This window comes from Euphorbia lathyris, chromosome 9 (assembly GCF_963576675.1).
Source record: "Euphorbia lathyris chromosome 9, ddEupLath1.1, whole genome shotgun sequence".
NCBI lineage: Eukaryota > Viridiplantae > Streptophyta > Magnoliopsida > Malpighiales > Euphorbiaceae > Euphorbia > Euphorbia lathyris.
Window position 1 is genome coordinate 1,562,281 of NC_088918.1, and position 19,946 is coordinate 1,582,226.

Below are 19,946 nucleotides of genomic sequence, written 5' to 3' on the forward strand. Positions count from 1 at the left end.
TGTTATGTTGTGCACTTAACACAAAATACACATCAATACTGAGTCAATATGCACACCGAGTAGTAATCTTAAACTGAGATATCATTCTTTCATACTACTAACCACTCAGAATTCTAAACGCTTAGTATTCTAAACGCTGAGTGTTAGATCCATTGCACTTAATGCTTAAGCACGCGAATAGCCACCTAGGATGACGTATGCGCCGAATGTGTCATAAAAGCCAGGATTTTTGTCGGTTGACAATCCCAAGGCAAAACTGACACATGGATTCGTTAAGATCTACACTTCATCGCTATAAATAATGGGTAAATCCCCATTGTTATCTTCTTTACGTCTACCGAATTTTAAGGCAAAGAGCTTTCGCTCTAAAAAAAATTCCCAAAGCTTCCCAAACGCATTCTTCAACTATGACTAAAGTTTCATTCAATGTTTCCGGTGCCGGCCACCCTAAGCCCAGCTCCGATGAAACCTCCAGGCAAACCTCTGTGCCGGAATCTACCAAGGTCACTACTCCGAGCAAAGGAAAAACTGGCCAAACCTCCTCTAGTAAGGGAAAGCCTGACAAAGTCAGGACCTATTCAAAGGTCTTCGAAAATGTCCAAGAATGGAAGGTTGAGCCCTCAAGATGGGTATCTGAAGCCTTCGTACAATCCGAACAACCCTTCTGTGAGTGGATTTCACAAAATGGATGGACTGAGCTGTTTTCAATTAGGGATCCCACCTATCCTGACCTTGTAAAGGAGTTTTACCACAACCTTCGCGTTGCCAATGATAACCAGGACTACTTGGTAACCGTGGTGAAAGAGAAAACCATCTTCATCAACCCTCTCTACCTAGGGAATTTGCTCAAGTTAAAAACTGAGGGAGCAAGGCTAAGGAGATCTGGAGATCAGGATGGTACTGGGTACGAGGTCAACTTCTGTAAACCTGAAGGCCACTCAGGAGAAGTATCCAGTTCCTCCATGGGTCAGCACCAGAAGATGACTCATTATCTGCTGAGTTATTTTATCTATCCCAAGATAAACTGCACCACCTCAGCAACAAACTTCGAGCAATGCTTCATCTGGCATATGCTGACATACAAGCCGATCAACATGCTAGTATTCCTCATTGCTGGCTTCCAAAGGAGTACCGGAACTCTATGGCTAGGATCGCTCATCACCAGAATCCTCATTGATCATCAGATAGACCTGACCGATGAAGTAACAGCTAAAGGATCTGAGATCACAGCAGCTTCGCTGAGAGCGTTGAAGTTCGGTCAGCCTCTGAAGAAAGGAAAAGCTGCTGCTTCTGCTACTGCTGGACAAGCTGAGGAAACAGTTGTTCCACAGAAAGGGAAAAGAACTAAGGCCCCAGCTTTTCGTAAGAGGAAAGCTGTTGAGACTCCTTCACATGATACTGAGTCTCTAGCTAAGAGGCAAAAGTCAGCTGGTACTAAGGGTCAGGACAGACCTAAGTCAGCTGAGAAAAGGGGCAAGCACGTTGAGTCTGAAACTGAGGAAACTAATGAGCAACCTCAGAAGAAGCAGAAGTCTTCTACACTGACTCCCCTCGATGCTATCCCTACTGACATTGTTGTGCCTGATGACTCTCACTACACACAGTGTTTAGGAACTTTGTCTGAGGAACAAGAAGAAGAGGTGCATCTGGACGACCAGTTTATTGCACAAGTTGGGGAAGAATTGGATGGGGATTCTGATGACGATGATGAGAACAACGATGATGCTGACTCCGATGAGACAGCTAGTGAAAATGAAGCTGAGCAAGCCAATACTGTGTTGGCTGCTGGAGAAGAACAAGAACTTGACCAACACAATGTTGATCAAGTCCAAGAGCAAGCTGACCAGCTAAATACTGAGCAAGAAGAAACTTCTCCATCTCACTCAGGCGAATCTATTCTGGCTGACAATCCTCCTCGCAAAAGAAGATTGGTCAAAGCAAGTGAAAAGACAGTCAGTGAGCCTCCTGTACAACCACCAAATCTTCCTGACTTCGTTATTCAAAAGCCAACCCAGGACCCTTCTGCTCTGAAGCTAAAAAATTTCAAACGACAACAACCTTCTACTACATCGGCATCTATAGAAAAGCAAGCCTCTGTTTCTTCTCAATAGGAACATGCCGACTTAAGTTCTTCCGCCAACTCAACATGTCAGGTTGAGGCGATTACTGTCAATGTTGTCCATCCAAGCGTTGTGCTGACTCCAAATGTATCTGCCCCCCATCAGCACTGACAGTATTCGAATTTCTACTTCTCCACTCAACATCTCTGCCGATCACTCAACCCTACCAGAACCTCAAGTGCAGATTGGAACAACACTACCAGTCACTGACCACGTCATTCCTCTAACTCCTCTTCCTACCGGTCACACTGATGTCACTGAAGGTTCTCAAAGTTATCTAAATGCCACTGAGTCTGGCAAAAGAATAATCAACTCAGTGCAAGCTTTGATTAAAGACCTTCAACAATCTACTCCTCCTGCTGCTGGGTCTTCAACTATTGAGACTACTCAGCTTTCCCAAGTCACTCAGCTTCTCAACGAAGTTAAGGGATTTAAGGATTTGCTGAACGTCATCATTACTTTTCAAACACAGCAAGCTAAGCAGGACTCCATCGCCAAGCTGGCTGAGATCCAGCTGACAACCGTTCAACACTTAAACGCTCTACAACAACAAGTTCAGAACTTGTCAGTTGCGAACCAAGGCTATGCAACCTCTGCTGAAGTCAAGATGCTCTTTGATCAGCTTCACACCGAGCAACTCAAGACCAATGAGCAAATGGTCTCGTACTCTCAGTGCTCAGTAGAGCAAATTGGTGAAGCTGTTCGATTGCTGAATTTGAACAAGCAGGAGATGGACACTGACGCAATGAAACAAAACAAGATGCTATCCATCACCAGACAAACCTTCAATCACATTCGTCACAGCAATGTTCAGCATCAATACTTTGATACCTACTTACTCAAAACCTTCCATCAAGTCATTGCTGGACTGACTGATGCACTTATATGGATTGGTAAGTCTGAAGCTTTCGTCGTCAGTATGATCAGCGCTGCCGAACTCAATATACCCGCTGAAGTCTCAGATCAGGGAGTTGCCATTTTTGATGGCGTCAATGAAAGCGCTGACAAACTTAAAGCACTGTCCAACGAACTGACCAGGGCCGTCTTAACCGACAGCTTTAGGATTCCTCCTCCCGATGCTGACAAAACGGGGGAGAAAACACAAGCAAGAACACAGCATTTAGTCTAGTAGTCAGTCTAAACAGAAGAAAAAGAAATAGATATAGGCTAGCTCAGTATGTAGCAGTCTCTATGCCTGTCTTTAACTTTTGTTTGTAAACACTGACTACCTATATTAAATATCATACTTGCATCTTATGTTCAAACTCTGAGTTATGAATTGTTTTTTTTTACGATGCTGTATATTATGTTATTATATATCTTCAATTAAATCAGCTATGTTTAATACTTATTGATTGAACCAAATGCTGATAACATGTTTGACACTGACCTATATGTTTATAAAACATTGCCTTATAAAACTCATTGAACAACAAATTACTCAGCGCCCTCTGAATGATAAAACCTTCCGCGTAAACACTGAGTAAAATAGAATATGTTCCATGAGCTGACCTATATCTGAAAAACTGACCTTAGACTTACTCGATTAAACCTTTAAATGTTTAGAGTAAAACTAAGTCAGTAGCTCAACCCTTACGGGGGAGTTTGCTAAGTTCCTCGCTGAATAGTTTTTCCAACATCAAAATGGGGGAGTTTGTTGAAACACCTTTCCATATAATTTTGATTTGACAAAATTGTTTAAGTGTAATTAAAAACATATTCTAAACACACTAAGTTTAAATGCTTTGATTTATTCTACTAATGTGTTTGTTCAATGTTGAGTTAAATTGATTATAAGACATAAGGATTAAAAGGCCCAAGCCCAAGTCAAACAGTTCAATGCAACTCGGCCCGCGTTTATCAAAACGATGTCGCTGTGTACAAAACGCAACTCAGCAAGAGAAGGATCTAGAAGACCTTCAGGGAACAACTTCGAAACGAAGCTGCTGAGTTGATTCGACAAAGCGTACAAGACAGCAGCTGGCTAAGGAAAACTTTCAGACAAAGTATTTCCACTTTGGGTAAAGTTCAGACGACACAGTATGCTGTCTAGTTGACTTTACCATAAAAGGAGAGACATTCTGCTGAGCTGACCAAAAGCTGACCGAGGACAGAAGATACTCAAATCTGATTGGACGAGAGCTCTGAGCAAGTCAGGATGACAACGACAGGAAGTCGTTTCCCTCCAACGGTTATTTCGAAATTCGAAATGACCGATGCCTCAAGATGTCTCTATAAATAGTGCCATCAGAAGCTTCATTCCACGCAAAACTTGATCAAGCCATTACGCTGACCAAATTTCTACGCAAGTTCTGCAAGCAAAAAGCAAAGCAAATCTTACACTACAGTTCATATATTTGTGTAAAAGTCTAGAGTGATTATTCAATCATCTAAGGTGTCTTAGCAATCATTGTTTAGGACAAACACTTATCATTTATAGAGATTAGAAAGGAGAAGTTGAGTACTCGGTTATAGTACTCAGCGAGAGATTAGGATTGAGTAGAGGTATAGAGGAAGGTACTCTTGTTATACTCAGTTGCTAAGATTGTAAAAGGTTTGAGGCTCTATCTTTAAAGAGCTCAGTAGAGGATTCGAAATCTCGGAACGTGTTCCGGGGATAGGACGTAGGCTTAGAAGAAGCCGAACCTGGATAAATTTGCTGAGTAACGTATTTCTTACCTTAAACTCCTTATATATATTGCTTGCTTAAATAACCAAAAACTGACCAAGTAAAGAGGTCAAGTTGAGTTGTGCGCATCGAACATCTGAGCTCAGGAATAGACTTTAAGTGCTATCTCCTGAGTCAAGTCAAGAAACTGACCTAGTCACCAGTTGACTAAGCCAGTATCTTACTGATTACTCAGCACCACTGTTAAAACCTTTTCTCTTGAGAAAAGAAGTCTGCCCTAAATCTTTAAAAAGTTTAAATAGTTCCTAACCCCCCCTTGGAACTATACTTGTAACGTTATAAGGGACCAACAAGTGGTATCAGAGCCTCAAAGCTCACTGTAAAAGGTTTAACAACCTTGAGCTGATCCACACTATGGGCGAAAACAGTACTCGGTTTCTCCCAGGAAACCAAACAACTCAGATATTGCCTGAGGGGCTGTCCATCACTCGGCCTCCCCTATTCTTCGGGTCTAACTATACCTTCTGGAAGAATAGGATGAAAAATTTCATTCAGGCTACAAATATGAGTGCCTGGCTATCTATAGTGCAAGGCCCATTTGTACCTGTCGAAGTTGTGGCTGGCCAAACAGTTGTAAAAGCTGAGGCCAAATGGACAGAGGATGATCTCAAGAAGCTTCAAAATCACGCTTCGGCTATTAATATGCTTCACTGTGTGCTCGATGCTGCAGAATATAATAAAATCTCAGGTTGTGAGTCGGCGCAAGAGATCGGGAAGAAGCTGGAGATCACCTACGAAGGAACTAATAAAGTAAATGAGTCCAAGGTGAACCAGCAGATGAGACTGTACGAGCTGTTCGAGATGAACAATGATGAGGGCATATCTGACATGAATGCAAGGTTTACCAACATCATAAATGAGCTCAAGAGAATTGGGAAGATCTTCACTGAGGAAGAACAAGTCAAAAAGATACTCAGGGGTCTTCCTAAAGACTGGCAAGCAAAGAAGATCGCTGTTGAGGAAGCTCAGGACTTAACCACCTACAAATATGACGAACTCATCGGCTCGTTGCTGACCCATGAGATATCTATGAAAAACTTCGAGGTGAAGGAAAAATCTGAAGACAAGAAGCAGAAGTCTCTTGTCATGAAAGCTGACTCCACTGACGGGAGCTCAACAGATGATGAGGAGATGGCTATGTTCACAAGGAAGATGAAAAGGCTCTTCAGGAAGAATGACAAATATTATAAGAAGCCATACAGAAAGTTTGATAAGTATAAAGCTGACTCCAGCGACAGCAAATACAAGAAAGACAACTCAAAGCCCATTACATGCTTTGAATGTCATCAAACTGGCCATATAAAGTCAAGCTGCCCCACGCTGAGGAAAGATAAGAAGAATGGAAAAAAGGCAATGGTGGCTACATGGAGCGACAGTGATGAGTCTTCATCAACAGAAGCTGAGGCCACTGAGTCAGTGAAGATATGCTTCATGGCTGACAAACTTGCTGAGCCATGCGTCTCTGAGCATGCTGACCCCTCCGTTGAATCTGACGATGAGGAGCAATCAAATGAGGTAATATCACTTTCTCTGCTCAGAAACGAAATGGGTAATGCCCTGAGTGATCTCTATACACTTATTAAAAAGTGTAATAAGAAAATTAGAGCACTCAGTAGGCGCTGTGATGAGGTTGAAGAGGTTAAGCTGAGTGACCTTAGATACCTTCTTCAGGACAACTCAATGTTGCATGGTAACATGAAGATCATACATGAGTCTGTCTCTGAAGTCCAATCAGTTTTGAAGAAACTGAGAAAGGACGTCACAACTATCCAGAACCAATTAAAGGTTCCAAATAAAAGAAACATTCCTCTGAGAACTCAGTACCAAGGTACTCATCAGAGATGGAATCCCCAGCAAAACGTCTAATGTGACTTCTGTGGGAAGAAAGGTCACACCACAAAGGTGTGCTGGCATGCTCAGCACTGGGGTGCTGACCAGTCAGTAAGACAACCTAAACAGAAGGTCAGTTGTGACTTCTGTGGAAAGAATGGCCATATTGTCCATGTATGTCGCCATAAAATAAAATATGATGCTTTACCTGTTGCACCTAACAAGCAATGACCCAAAAAGAATTGGGTACCTAAAAGTAACTAGTTACAATGCAGGTAAGCCTGAGATGTGCCGAGAAGTCAAAGATGTGGTATATTGACAGCGCATGCTCGAGGCATATGACTGGTGATGAAACTCAGTTCATCACGTTTGAGCGTAAACGAGGAGGAAGTGTAAGTTTTGGAGACAACAAGAAGGGTAAGATAGTAGGGTCAGGAACCATTGGAGGTAATCCTACTATTGAATCTGTCTCCCTAGTCAGCGGACTCAAATATAACTTACTCAGCGTAGCTCAGCTATGTGACAATGGGAGAAAAGTTATATTTGATGCTACTGGATGTAAAATATACGAGGGTGAATCAAATGAGTTAATTTTAACTGCCCCTCGCATAGATAATGTCTTTATGCTAGACTTAAAGAAAAAGTTTTCAAAAACTGTATGCTTAGTATCAAAGGAAGAAAATTCCTGGCTATGGCACAGGAGACTTGGTCATGTAAGCATGGACCTCCTGGCCAAATTAGCAAGAAAGCAATTGGTTGAGGGACTGCCTGAACTTAAATTTGAAAAAGATCAATTATGCCACGCTTGCCAAGCTGGAAAACAAACCAAACAATCTTTTCACAGTAAAAATATTGTCTCAACTAAGCGTCCGTTAGAGTTACTACACTTGAATCTCTTCGGTCCAGTCCAGTCGCTGAGTCTGGGTGGAAGAAGATTTTCCTTGGTCATTGTAGATGACTTCTCTCGGTACACGTGGGTCATCTTGCTGAGTAGCAAGGATGAGACCTTTGAGACATTTTCAAATTTGGTTAGAAAAATTGAAAATGATAAAGACCTAAAACTGGCTCACATCCGAAGTGATAATGGTGGAGAATTCAAAAACCAAAAGTTTGTTGAATTCTGTGAAGCCAGCGACATTCACCATAATTTCTCTACTCCTGGAACACCTCAACAAAATGGGGTTGTTGAAAGGAAGAACAGAACTCTGGTTGAAATAGCCAGGACAATGCTGGATGAGCATAGGCTTCCAAAGTATTTTTGGGGAGAGGCTATTAACACAGCGTGCTATATTCTTAATAGGGCTCTAGTTAGACCTATACTCAAGAAAACCCCCTATGAACTTTGGAAAGGACGAAAGCCCAATATTGAATACATTCGTGTCTTTGGCTGTAAATGTTTTATTTTAAATACCAAAGATAGCTTAGCAAAGTTTGATTCAAAAGCTGACGAGGCTATCTTTCTAGGCTACTCAACAAACAGCAAAGCATACATAGTTTTTAATAAACGAACTCAAGTTTTAGAAGAGTCAGTACATATTGAGTTCGACGAAACTAACCCTGCAGGTAGATACCAGCCACTGACTGAGGATGATCCACACTCAGTAACCGCTGACCAAGAACCAGCTGCTGAGTCATTCACTAAAAGGCTGACCAAGAGTAAGAATGAACCTAAGATTACTTTCACTAACCAATCTACTTCTGCAGAGATTGTTGAAACACAGACAGCACAAGACATAAATCTACCGAAAGAGATAAGGATTCCAAGAGGGCACTCAGAGAGTGCAATCCTTGATTCTGCTGGGAATACCCTGATGACAAGGAATCAACTCAGGAGGTACCTCAGCAATGTAGCCTTCGTCTCAGTACAGGAACCTAAAAACTTCGCTGATGCTGAGGAAGATGAATTCTAGATGAGCGCAATGCAAGAGGAACTCGATCAATTCAGAAGAAACGATGTATGGGAGCTAGTGCCACATCCAAGGAGTCAGAAGACCATTGGAACAAGATGGGTCTTCCGTAACAAAATGGATGAGCAAGGAAATGTAGTCAGGAACAAAGCAAGGCTTGTAGCTCAGGGCTATAGTCAGCAAGAAGGTATTGACTACGGTGAGACCTTTGCCCCAGTGGCAAGGCTAGAAGCTATTAGGAGCTTATGTGCATATGCATCTTACATGAACTTTAAATTATTCCAAATGGATGTTAAGAGTGCATTTCTTAATGGAGTTATAAACGAGGAAGTTTATGTTAATCAACCTCCAGGGTTTGAGGATCCAAAATTCCCAAACCACGTTTATAAACTCAAAAAGGCTCTGTACGGCCTCAAGCAAGCACCACGTGCTTGGTATGAGAGGCTGACCAGTTTCCTGCTGACTAGAAATTATCTCAGGGGCAAAGCTGATACAACCTTATTCATTAAGAGAAAGGGTAAAGATACCCTGCTGGCTCAAATTTATGTTGATGATATAATATTTGGTGCAACTAACGAATCAATGTGCAAGGAATTTAGCAAACAAATGCAGACTGAGTTTGAAATGTCGATGATGGGAGAACTCAACTTCTTTCTCGGACTTCAAATAAAACAAGGAAAGAATGGCATCTTCATCAGTCAAGCTAAATATGCCAAGGAGATATTAAAGAAATATGACTTGGAAAATTGCAAGCCAATATCCACTCCTATGGGCACTGACACTGTCCTCTGCGCTGACGAGAATGGTAAGTCAGTAGACAGCAAATTGTATCGAGGTATGATAGGCTCTCTACTTTACTTAACAGCCAGTAGACCGGACATTCAGTTCTCAGTATGCTACTGTGCTAGATATCAATCTAACCCTAAGGAATCTCATTACATATCTGTAAAAAGAATCCTTAGATACTTGCAAAGCTCAGTGAACGTAGGTTTATGGTATCCCAACACACATGGCTTTACACTCGTTGGATACACTGACGCTGACTATGGTCGAGACAAGCTAGAACGGAAAAGCACCTCTGGAGGATGTCATTTCTTAGGAAGCTGTCTTGTATCTTGGTTCAGCAAGAAGCAGTCGGCAGTAGCCTTGTCTACCACTGAAGCTGAGTACATTGCTACTGGTCACTGCGTTGCTCAAGTCCTATGGATTAAGCAACAGCTTGAAGACTATGGTGTTCAAACAAAGACAATTGAGGTCAAATGCGACAACAAAAGTGCAATTGATCTATCAAAGAACCCAATTCAACACAGCAGAATGAAGCATGTCAGCATAAGGCATCACTTCATTAGAGACCATGTACTCAAAGGTGAGATAAAGCTGACCTACGTCCCAACGGATGAGCAGCTTGCGGATATCTTCACAAAGCCACTGGCTCATGAACAGTTCAGCATACTGAGAGAAGCCATTGGTATGTTTAATCCTCTTCAGTAAATTCCAGTTCTAAAATGTGAAATTATGCTGAGTGAATTACTATGCTGAATGATTTATGCAAATGCATGCTGAGTGATTGTTATGCTGTGCACTTAACACAAAATACACATCAATACTGAGTCAATATGCACACCGAGTAGTAATCTTAAACTGAGATATCATTCTTTCATACTACTAACCACTCAGAATTCTAAACGCTTAGTATTCTAAACGCCGAGTGTTAGATTCGTTGCACTTAATGCTTAAGCACGCGAATAGCCACCTAGGATGACGTATGCGCCGAATGTGTCATAAAAGCCAGGATTTTTGTCGGTTGACAATCCCAAGGCAAAACTGACACATGGATTCATTAAGATCCACACTTCACCGCTATAAATAATGGGTAAATCCCCATTGTTATCTTCTTTACGTCTACCGAATTTTAAGGCAAAGAGCTTTCTCTCTAAAAAAAATTCTCAAAGCTTCCCAAACGCATTCTTCAACTATGACTAAAGTTTCATTCAACATTTCCGGTGCCGGCCACCCTAAGCCCAGCTCCGATGAAACCTCCAGGCAAACCTCTGTGCCGGAATCTACCAAGGTCACTACTCCAAGCAAAGGAAAAACTGGCCAAACCTCCTCTGGTAAGGGAAAGCCTGACAAAGTCAGGACCTATTCAAAGGTCTTCGAAAATGTCCGAGAATGGAAGGTTGAGCCCTCAAGATGGGTATCTGAAGCCTTCGTACAATCCGAACAACCCTTCTATGAGTGGATTTCACAAAATGGATGGACTGAGCTGTTTTCAATTAGGGATCCCACCTATCCTGACCTTGTAAAGGAGTTTTACCACAACCTTCACGTTGCCAATGATAACCAGGACTACTTGGTAACCGTGGTGAAAGAGAAAACCATCTTCATCAACCCTCTCTACCTAGGGAATTTGCTCAAGTTAAAAACTGAGGGAGCAAGGCTAAGGAGATCTGGAGATCAGGATGGTACTGGGTACGAGGTCAACTTCTATAAACCTGAAGGCCACTCAGGAGAAGTATCTAGTTCCTCCATGGGTCAGCACCAGAAGATGACTCATTATCTGCTGAGTTATTTTATCTATCCCAAGATTAACTGCACCACCTCAGCAACAAACTTCGAGCAATGCTTCATCTGGCATATGCTGACATACAAGCCGATCAACATGCCAGTATTCCTCATTGTTGGCTTCCAAAGGAGTACCGGAACTCTAAGACTAGGATCTCTCATCACCAGGATCCTCATTGATCATCAGATAGACCTGGCCGATGAAGTAACAGCGAAAGGATCTGAGATCACAGCAGCTTCGCTGAGAGCGTTGAAGTTCGGTCAGCCTCTGAAGAAAGGAAAAGCTGCTGCTTCTGCTACTGCTGGACAAGCTGAGGAAACAGTTATTCCACAGAAAGGGAAAAGAACTAAGGCCCCAGCTTCTCGTAAGAGGAAAGCTGTTGAGACTCCTTCACATGATACTGAGTCTCTAGCTAAGAGGCAAAAGTCAGCTGGTACTAAGGGTCAGGACAGACCTAAGTCAGCTGAGAAAAGGGGCAGGCACGTTGAGTCTGAAACTGAGGAAACTAATGAGCAACCTCAGAAGAAGCAGAAGTCTTCTATACTGACTCCCCTCGATGCTATCCCTACTGACATTGTTGTGCCTGGTGACTCTCACTACACACAGTGTTTAGGAACTGTGTCTGAGGAACAAGAAGAAGAGGTGCATCTGGACGACCAGTTTATTGCACAAGTTGAGGAAGAATTGGATGGGGATTCTGATGACGATGATGAGAACAATAATGATGCTGACTCCGATGAGACAGCTAGTGAAAATGAAGCTGAGCAAGCCAATACTGTGTTGGCTGATGGAGAAGAACAAGAACTTGACCAACCCAATGTTGATCAAGTCCAAGAGCAAGCTGACCAGCTAAATACTGAGCAAGAAGAAACTTCTCCATCTCACTCAGGCGAATCTATTCTGGCTGACAATCCTCCTCACAAAAGAAGATTGGTCAAAGCAAGTGAAAAGACAGTCAGTGAGCCTCCTGTACAACCACCAAATCTTCCTGACTTCGTTATTCAAAAGCCAACCCAGGACCCTTCTGCTCTGAAGCTAAAAAAATTTCAAACGACAACAACCTTCTACTGCATCGGCATCTATAGAAAAGCAAGCCTCTGTTTCTTCTCAATAGGAACATGCCGACTTAAGTGCTTCCGCCAACTCAACATGTCAGGTTGAGGCGATTAATGTCAATGATGTCCATCCAAGCATTATGCTGACTCCAAATGTATCTGCCCCCATCAGCACTGACAGTATTCGAATTTCTACTTCTCCACTCAACATCTCTGCCGATCACTCAACCCTACCAGAACCTCAAGTGCAGATTGGAACAACACTACTAGTCACTGACCACGTCATTCCTCTAACTCCTCTTCCTACCGGTCACACTGATGTCACTGAAGGTTCTCAAAGTTATCTAAATGCCACTGAGTCTGGCAAAAGAATAATCGACTCAGTGCAAGCTTTGATTAAAGACCTTCAACAATCTACTCCTCCTGCTGCTGGGTCTTCAACTATTGAGACTACTCAGCTTTCCCAAGTCACTCAGCTTCTCAACGAATTTAAGGGATTTAAGGATTTGCTGAACGTCATCATTACTTTTCAAACACAGCAAGCTAAGCAGGACTCCATCGCCAAGCTGGCTGAGATCCAGCTAACAACCGTTCAACACTTAAACGCTCTACAACAACAAGTTCAGAACTTGTCAGTTGCGAACCAAGGCTATGCAACCTCTGCTGAAGTCAAGATGCTCTTTGATCAGCTTCACACCAAGCAACTCAAGACCAATGAGCAAATGGTCTCGTACTCTCAGTGCTCAGTAGAGCAAATTGGTGAAGCTGTTCGATTGCTGAATTTGAACAAGCAGGAGATGGACACTGACGCAATGAAACAAAACGAGATGCTATCCATCACCAGACAAACCTTCAATCACATTCGTCACAGCAATGTTCAGCGTCAATACTTTGATACCTACTTACTCAAAACCTTCCATCAAGTCATTGCTGGACTGACTGATGCGCTTATATGGATTGGTAAGTCTGAAGCTTTCATCGTCAGTATGATCAGCGCTGCCGAACTCAATATACCGGCTGAAGTCTCAGATCAGGGAGTTGCCATTTTTTATGGCGTCAATAAAAGCGCTGACAGACTTAAAGCACTGTCCAACGAACTGACCAGGGCCGTCTTAACCGACAGCTTTAGGATTCCTCCTCCCGATGCTGACAAAACGGGGGAGAAAACACAAGCGAGAACACAGCTTGAGTCTAGTAGTCAGTCTAAACAGAAGAAAAAGAAATAGATATAGGCTAGCTCAGTATGTAGCAGTCTCTATGCCTGTCTTTAACTTTTGTTTGTAAACACTGACTACCTATATTAAATATCATACTTGCATCTTATGTTCAAACTCTGAGTTATGAATTGTTTTTTTTTACGATGCTGTATATTATGTTATTATGTATCTTCAATTAAATCAGCTATGTTTAATACTTATTGATTGAACCAAATGCTGATAACATGTTTGACACTGACCTATATGTTTATAAAACATTGCCTTATAAAACTCATTGAACAACAAATTACTCAGCGCCCTCTGAATGATAAAACCTTCCGCGTAAACACTGAGTAAAATAGAATATGTTCCATGAGCTGACCTATATCTGAAAAACTGACCTTAGACTTACTCGATTAAACCTTTAAATGTTTAGAGTAAAATTAAGTCAGTAGCTCAACCCTTACGGGGGAGTTTGCTAAGTTATATTAGGTCAACTATCATGGGGGAGCTCAACACTGAGTTCCTCGCTGAATAGTTTTGCCAACATCAAAATGAGGGAGTTTGTTGAAACACCTTTCCACATAATTTTGATTTGACAAAATTGTTTAAGTGTAATTAAAAACATATTCTAAACACACTAAGTTTAAATGCTTTGATTTATTCTACTAATGTGTTTGTTCAATGTTGAGTTAAATTGATTATAAGACATAAGGATTAAAAGGCCCAAGCCCAATACAACAGTCAAAGCCCAAGTCAAACAGTTCAATGCAACTCGGCCCGCGTTTATCAAAACGATGTCGCTGTGTACAAAACGCAACTCAGCAAGAGAAGGATCTAGAAGACCTTCAGGGAACAACTTCGGAACGAAGCTGCTGAGTTGATTCGACAAAGCGTACAAGACAACAGCTGGCTAAGGAAAACTTCCAGACAAAGTATTTCCACTTTGGGTAAAGTTCAGACGACACAGTATGCTGTCTAGTTGACTTTACCATAAAAGAAGAGACATTCTGTTGAGCTGACCAAAAGCTGACCGAGGACAGAAGATACTCAAATCTGATTGGCCGAGAGCTCTGAGCAAGTCAGGATGACAACGACAGGAAGCCGTTTCCCTCCAACGGTTATTTCGAAATTCGAAATGACCGATGCCTCAAGACGTCTCTATAAATAGTGCCATCAGAAGCTTCATTCCACACAGAACTTGATCAAGCCATTACGCTGACCAAATTTCTACGCAAGTTCTGCAAGCAAAAAGCAAAGCAAATCTTACACTACAGATCATATATTTGTGTAAAAGTCTAGAGTGATTATTCAATCATCTAAGGTGTCTTAGCAATCATTGTTTAGGACAAACACTTATCATTTATAGAGATTAGAAAGGAGAGGCTGAGTACTCGGTTATAGTACTCAGCGAGAGATTAGGATTGAGTAGAGGTATAGAGGAAGGTACTCTTGTTATACTCAGTTGCTAAGATTGTAAAAGGTTTGAGGCTCTACCTTTAAAGAGCTCAGTAGAGGATTCGAAATCTCGGAACGTGTTCCGAGGACAGGACGTAGGCTTAGAAGAAGCCGAACCTGGATAAATCTGCTGAGTAACGTATTTCTTACCTTAAACTCCTTATATATATTGCTTGCTTAAATAACCAAAAACTGACCAAGTAAAGAGGTCAAGCTAAGTTGTGCGCATCGAATATCTGAGCTCAGGAATAGACTTTAAGTGCTATCTCCTGACTCAAGTCAAGAAACTGACCTAGTCACCAGTTGACTAAGCCAGTATCTTACTGATTACTCAGCGCCGCTGTTAAAACCTTTTCTCTTGAGAAAAGAAGTCTGCCCTAAATCTTTAAAAAGTTTAAATAGTTCCTAACCCCCCCTTGGAACTATACTTGTAACGTTATAAGGGACCAACAATACGATTGATGATTTACTCTTGCAAACACGACTATGTGTAGTTCGACCGACCCGTGAAGTGCTTAAACTACGTGGTTCCTAGTCAAGGCGTGTCTAATGCTGGGGATCAGAAACTAGGGCCCGTAAGTTCCGTGGCTTATCAATTCCTACGGTTTCCAGTGTGTTACTTCCGAAAGGGCAGCACCTATATGGTTCCCTAAAGATGACCCGTGAAAGGGCGCCGGTAATCGTGCTCCCCTACACAATAATCAATTACAAATATCAAAACTAGTAGTAAACATCAACACGTATAGAGAAACGGAAATTACAAATCATATATTATAAATGTGGAATGAAAAATGTGGTATACAACCAAGCCTAGTACATAGGAAGAGTACAAGCTAATTAGCAAGTAGAAAGGGAAGAATTGGCCCTTGGAACTAGCTAACCAGACTCAAGACCGTCTCTTAGGTCTTGGAGGTGGAACTCTCGAGCTTGGTGGAAGAGGATGGAACGGAACTTCGACGGAGTGACGGAATAAATGAACAAGCTCTCAAGGTGGTAGAGTTTGGTTACCTAAAATCTGAATGAGGAAATGAGTGCTAATCACTAAATTCGGCGAAATATTTGATTTTTTTTTGTCCAACTCGTACAAAAGATAATATATCTTTTTTTTTATTTTCTTAATGTTTTTTTACGTCTAATCATATGGTTGTGATCTCTTACTAACGATGATAAAATGGTGCACATGTGAAGTGTAGATGATAATATTTATGACCAAGAAGACAGTTTGATAAATTATTTCTCAAATTGACCCAACTTGTCAATTTTAGAGGTAAACTTGCTTTCGACTCCCAAAACTAGGGGTATAATTGTAACGTTTTAGACTTTAAGGGTAAAAATTGCTCCTAGTTATAATACCATTAAGGCCTAAAAGGATAAATATAGTTATAATACCATTCAGACCTAAAAGGAATCACATAATATTTTAGGTCTAAAATGCATCTAAATTTCTATGTTAAACTTTTAAGTACAATTTTTTTTATTAAAGGTCCATTATCTCTTATTTCATCTAGAACTGATAAAATGCCAGGACCGGCCCTACTTATACGAATATCGCGACTCAAAATCTTGTGCTAGACAAATTAAAATATCAAAAACAATATTATTAATAATTAAAAAAAAGGCTTAATACATCATTTCCTATTTGAGTTTGTTTAAAAAGGTTGATTGTCCCTTGAATTTTCAAAGCGTCCAGATAGCCCCTCAACTTACATAAAATGTTCAGTTAGCTCCCTAAACTTGCACAAAATGTAATCAATTGATCATTCAGTCACAAAAAAAAAAGTAAGTTAAATGCGGAAAATGTATTTCACACGTTTTAAAAAATGCTTAATACCTTCCCGGCTCTCTAAGTTGTTCCAATATTACAAATGACCCCCTAAACTTAGATTAAATAACCCATCAAATAGGTAATTTGAAGTCTTTTATTTCTGATGTAGTATTATTTTGATTTTTTTTTGGGTTTAGAGGTTATTTGTTCTAAATAAGCAACTCCAAGAGTTATTCAATCAATTGAGCAAGTTGAGGGGGTTAGTTGTCACGAGTCTAAGTTCGGGGTCAGTTGCAGTATTGGGACAACTTGAGGGGGCTGGGAAGGTATTAAGCCCTTAAAAAAAGTAAGATGATCAAAATCAGGGTATTGCGGTTCTAATATTAGAGAAGACAAGTTTTGTAGTTGAGCAAATAATAACTTCATTTTTAATCTATTTTTGAATTTATGTAATGACATTCTACGATATGTGGAATACATCTTCCGAATGTAACTTATTTTTTTTGCAACCGATTGATTAATTAATTATATTTTACGCAAGTTCAGGGGGCTAACTGAATATTTTATGCAAGTTGAGGGAATTATCGAGACACTTTGAAAGTTCAGAGGACAAATGATGTGTTAAGCTTTTAAAAAATTACAAATGAAAAATGTAATTAGAGAAACATAATACTTTCGACGTTATAGAAAGAACAAAATCAAGTAGATGAAGGAACAGTGCAACCGAATCCTTATTAGAGGGGTAGATGAGGGTGTACAAAGAGTCATTCCGTACAGGACCTTAAAATTATAAGGGCCCGGAATTTAAGATGTATTTAGTCAAATATAGATATTAGCTTAAATTTAAAAAATAATAATATAATACAATAAGATTTATTTACACAATTTCACTGCATTGAGTGCATATGTGATTTAGATATTCAACCATTCAAAATTCACAATCTTACCATTCATTCTTTTCTTTTTATATTTTCTTAATACGAAATTATATTAAATATTAACAGTTTGATAAAAATTTAGCACAGGCCCCCCAAAAAGTTTAAAACGGACCTGCTCCTTATAATATATATTTTTCTTTATTAGCAATTGTCTTGCCTGGATATAACAACTACGTTGAACAAACTCTACCATGTGCGGATGTTATTAGCGGAAAAGGAATACAGGAACATAAAACTTCAAGGACTGAAAATGAAATTTTCCACAAGTTCTTTTCTCTATATTCGAAATGAAGTGAATTGTCATTCAAATAGGCAGATTAACGAGTTCAAAAAGAAACGTTTGGAAATTAATTATGTAATTAATTTCTACTTAATGACAATTAAAACTCAATTTTGTTACCATAACAATTCAAAAGGAATTCAACTGTTTGAGAAAAAAAGGAAATTTACATACAAATTAACATTTGAAAAATTATCTATAGTTATGTTAAAGTCCTAATTTTGAATTATGTCAAATTCAAAATCACGACTTTTAATCTATTTTAAAAATTAGAGTTTATAAATTAAGAATCTAAGATATATTATCTGGAGTGTTTTGGAGGTTTAATTTAATTTTGCTCATCTATGCTATATAATCGGACTGCTTTTAATGCTCAATACAATGCTCTTTTTACTGTTTAGTTTAGTTTAGTTTATTTTTAGAGAAAGTGTTTTCTGGGGTTTTGGGGGATGATGCCGGTGCCAAAAAAACAACATTTAGACTGCAAAAAATCCAATTTAATCACTCAAGAGTCCAAAATGAGAAAAATCCGTGTGATTTACCATGATCCTGATGCAACTGATACTGATTCTAGTGATGATGAATCAGAGAGGAATGATCGAGCATCCTTGAAAACTAAAAGATTTGTCAAGGAGATCACTTTCACTTTCCCAACTGTTGTTTCCCTTAATTCCCATTCTCATTCTCATTCTCATTCTCAATCTTCCCTCCTTGAGTCTGTGTCTTCCTGTCAACACAGCAACAACATCGGAAAAAGAAGAATCCCCACTAAGAGAAGAAGGGTTTTGAATATAACCCCACCGTGTAGAGGAGGAGTAGTGAAGAAGCCGTCGGTGGGTGTGAGGCAAAGAAAGTGGGGGATAGCTGAAATCAGACACCCTGTTACCAAAGTCAGGACTTGGTTGGGTACTTACAATACTCTTGAAGAAGCTGCTCAGGCATACAGGGCTAAGAAGAAGGAATATGAATATGATCCTACGATTGTTCCTCTTTCTACTGTCACTCTTTCTAAATCACACAACATTAGGAATAAAAGGAACAACATTGATCTCAACAATTCAGATGATACTGAGATTGTCCTTTCCCATACTTCATCGTCGTCCTCAGTTATTGAGCTCGACACTTCTGTTGTGTCAAATGTGAATCCTAAAGCTATTGATTTGTTCAAGAAAGAGGAAGGTTTTGATTTTGTATCATCTATTGTCACTGTTTCTCAATCACACAATATCAGGGACTGAAGGAACAACATTGATCTCAACAATTCGGATGATTCTGAGATTGTCCTTTCCCATACTTCCCCATCATCCTCATTTCTTGAGCTCGACACTTCTGCTGTGTCAAATGTGAATGTTGAGGAGGCTACTAACTTGTTCAAGGAAGAAGAAGGTTTTGATTTTGAGATATCTGATTTGGGGTCTAGCCCAATTGGGGAACATTTTAACTTAGGGATGGAATTTGGTGGCCTCATTGACAATGACTTGGGGCGATTTTGTGATATTGATGATTGATTTATGTGGGTTTGACAGCAATGAACCAAGTGAGCTTCCAGGTTATGATTTTCAGTTTGAGAGCGAGGAATTATGTCAGCGGTTTTTTTGCGACCAAGCGAGCATTGACGTTGCTAAAAAAGATAAAAATAAAAAGCTGTTAACGATCTTAAAAACAAAATTTTCAAAAAAAAAATCATTTTGATAATGTTTGGCGAGTAGAGTTTAGTTGTTAGATGATTATATTTTTGTTTAGCTGATTTGACTAGCTATTTGTGGTCAATAGGTTTGATAAAATTTAGCAGATTGATTATAATTGTTTGTGTAAAATGACGGATGAGGACATTCGTATTTTATGACTATTATTTTTTTATATATATAATTCATACTCTTAAAAGGTAAGATACTAAAATAGATCTATGGTTTTTGGAAAAGTATCAATTTAGGTCCCACATACAAAATAACACTAATATAGGCTTAACGTTTAAAAAAGGGTACCAATTTAGTCTCGATAACGAAATGTGATACGTCATTCATATTACTCTGTTAAGTTCTGATTTCTCTCTTCACATACAATTGACATAACTTAATGGAGTAATATGAATGATGTATCACATTCCGTTATCGAGGCCTAAATTGGTACCTTTTTTAAACG

The 19,946-nt window shown here is 40.0% G+C and overlaps 1 protein-coding gene across 1 annotated transcript; it reads left to right on the forward strand.

Moving 5' to 3' along the window:
• The first annotated feature begins 18,256 nt into the window (after positions 1–18,256).
• On the forward strand, positions 18,257–19,042 carry LOC136205978 (ethylene-responsive transcription factor ERF119-like). Its single transcript, XM_065996857.1, has one exon. It carries the CDS (start codon positions 18,257–18,259, stop codon positions 19,040–19,042), a length of 786 nt encoding a protein of 261 aa, XP_065852929.1.
• The last annotated feature ends 904 nt before the right edge of the window (positions 19,043–19,946 follow it).

Bases quoted from the DNA above. Each gene is read 5' to 3' on its own strand.
- LOC136205978 (XM_065996857.1), top strand. From the start codon at position 18,257: ATGCCGGTGCCAAAAAAACAACATTTAGACTGCAAAAAATCCAATTTA.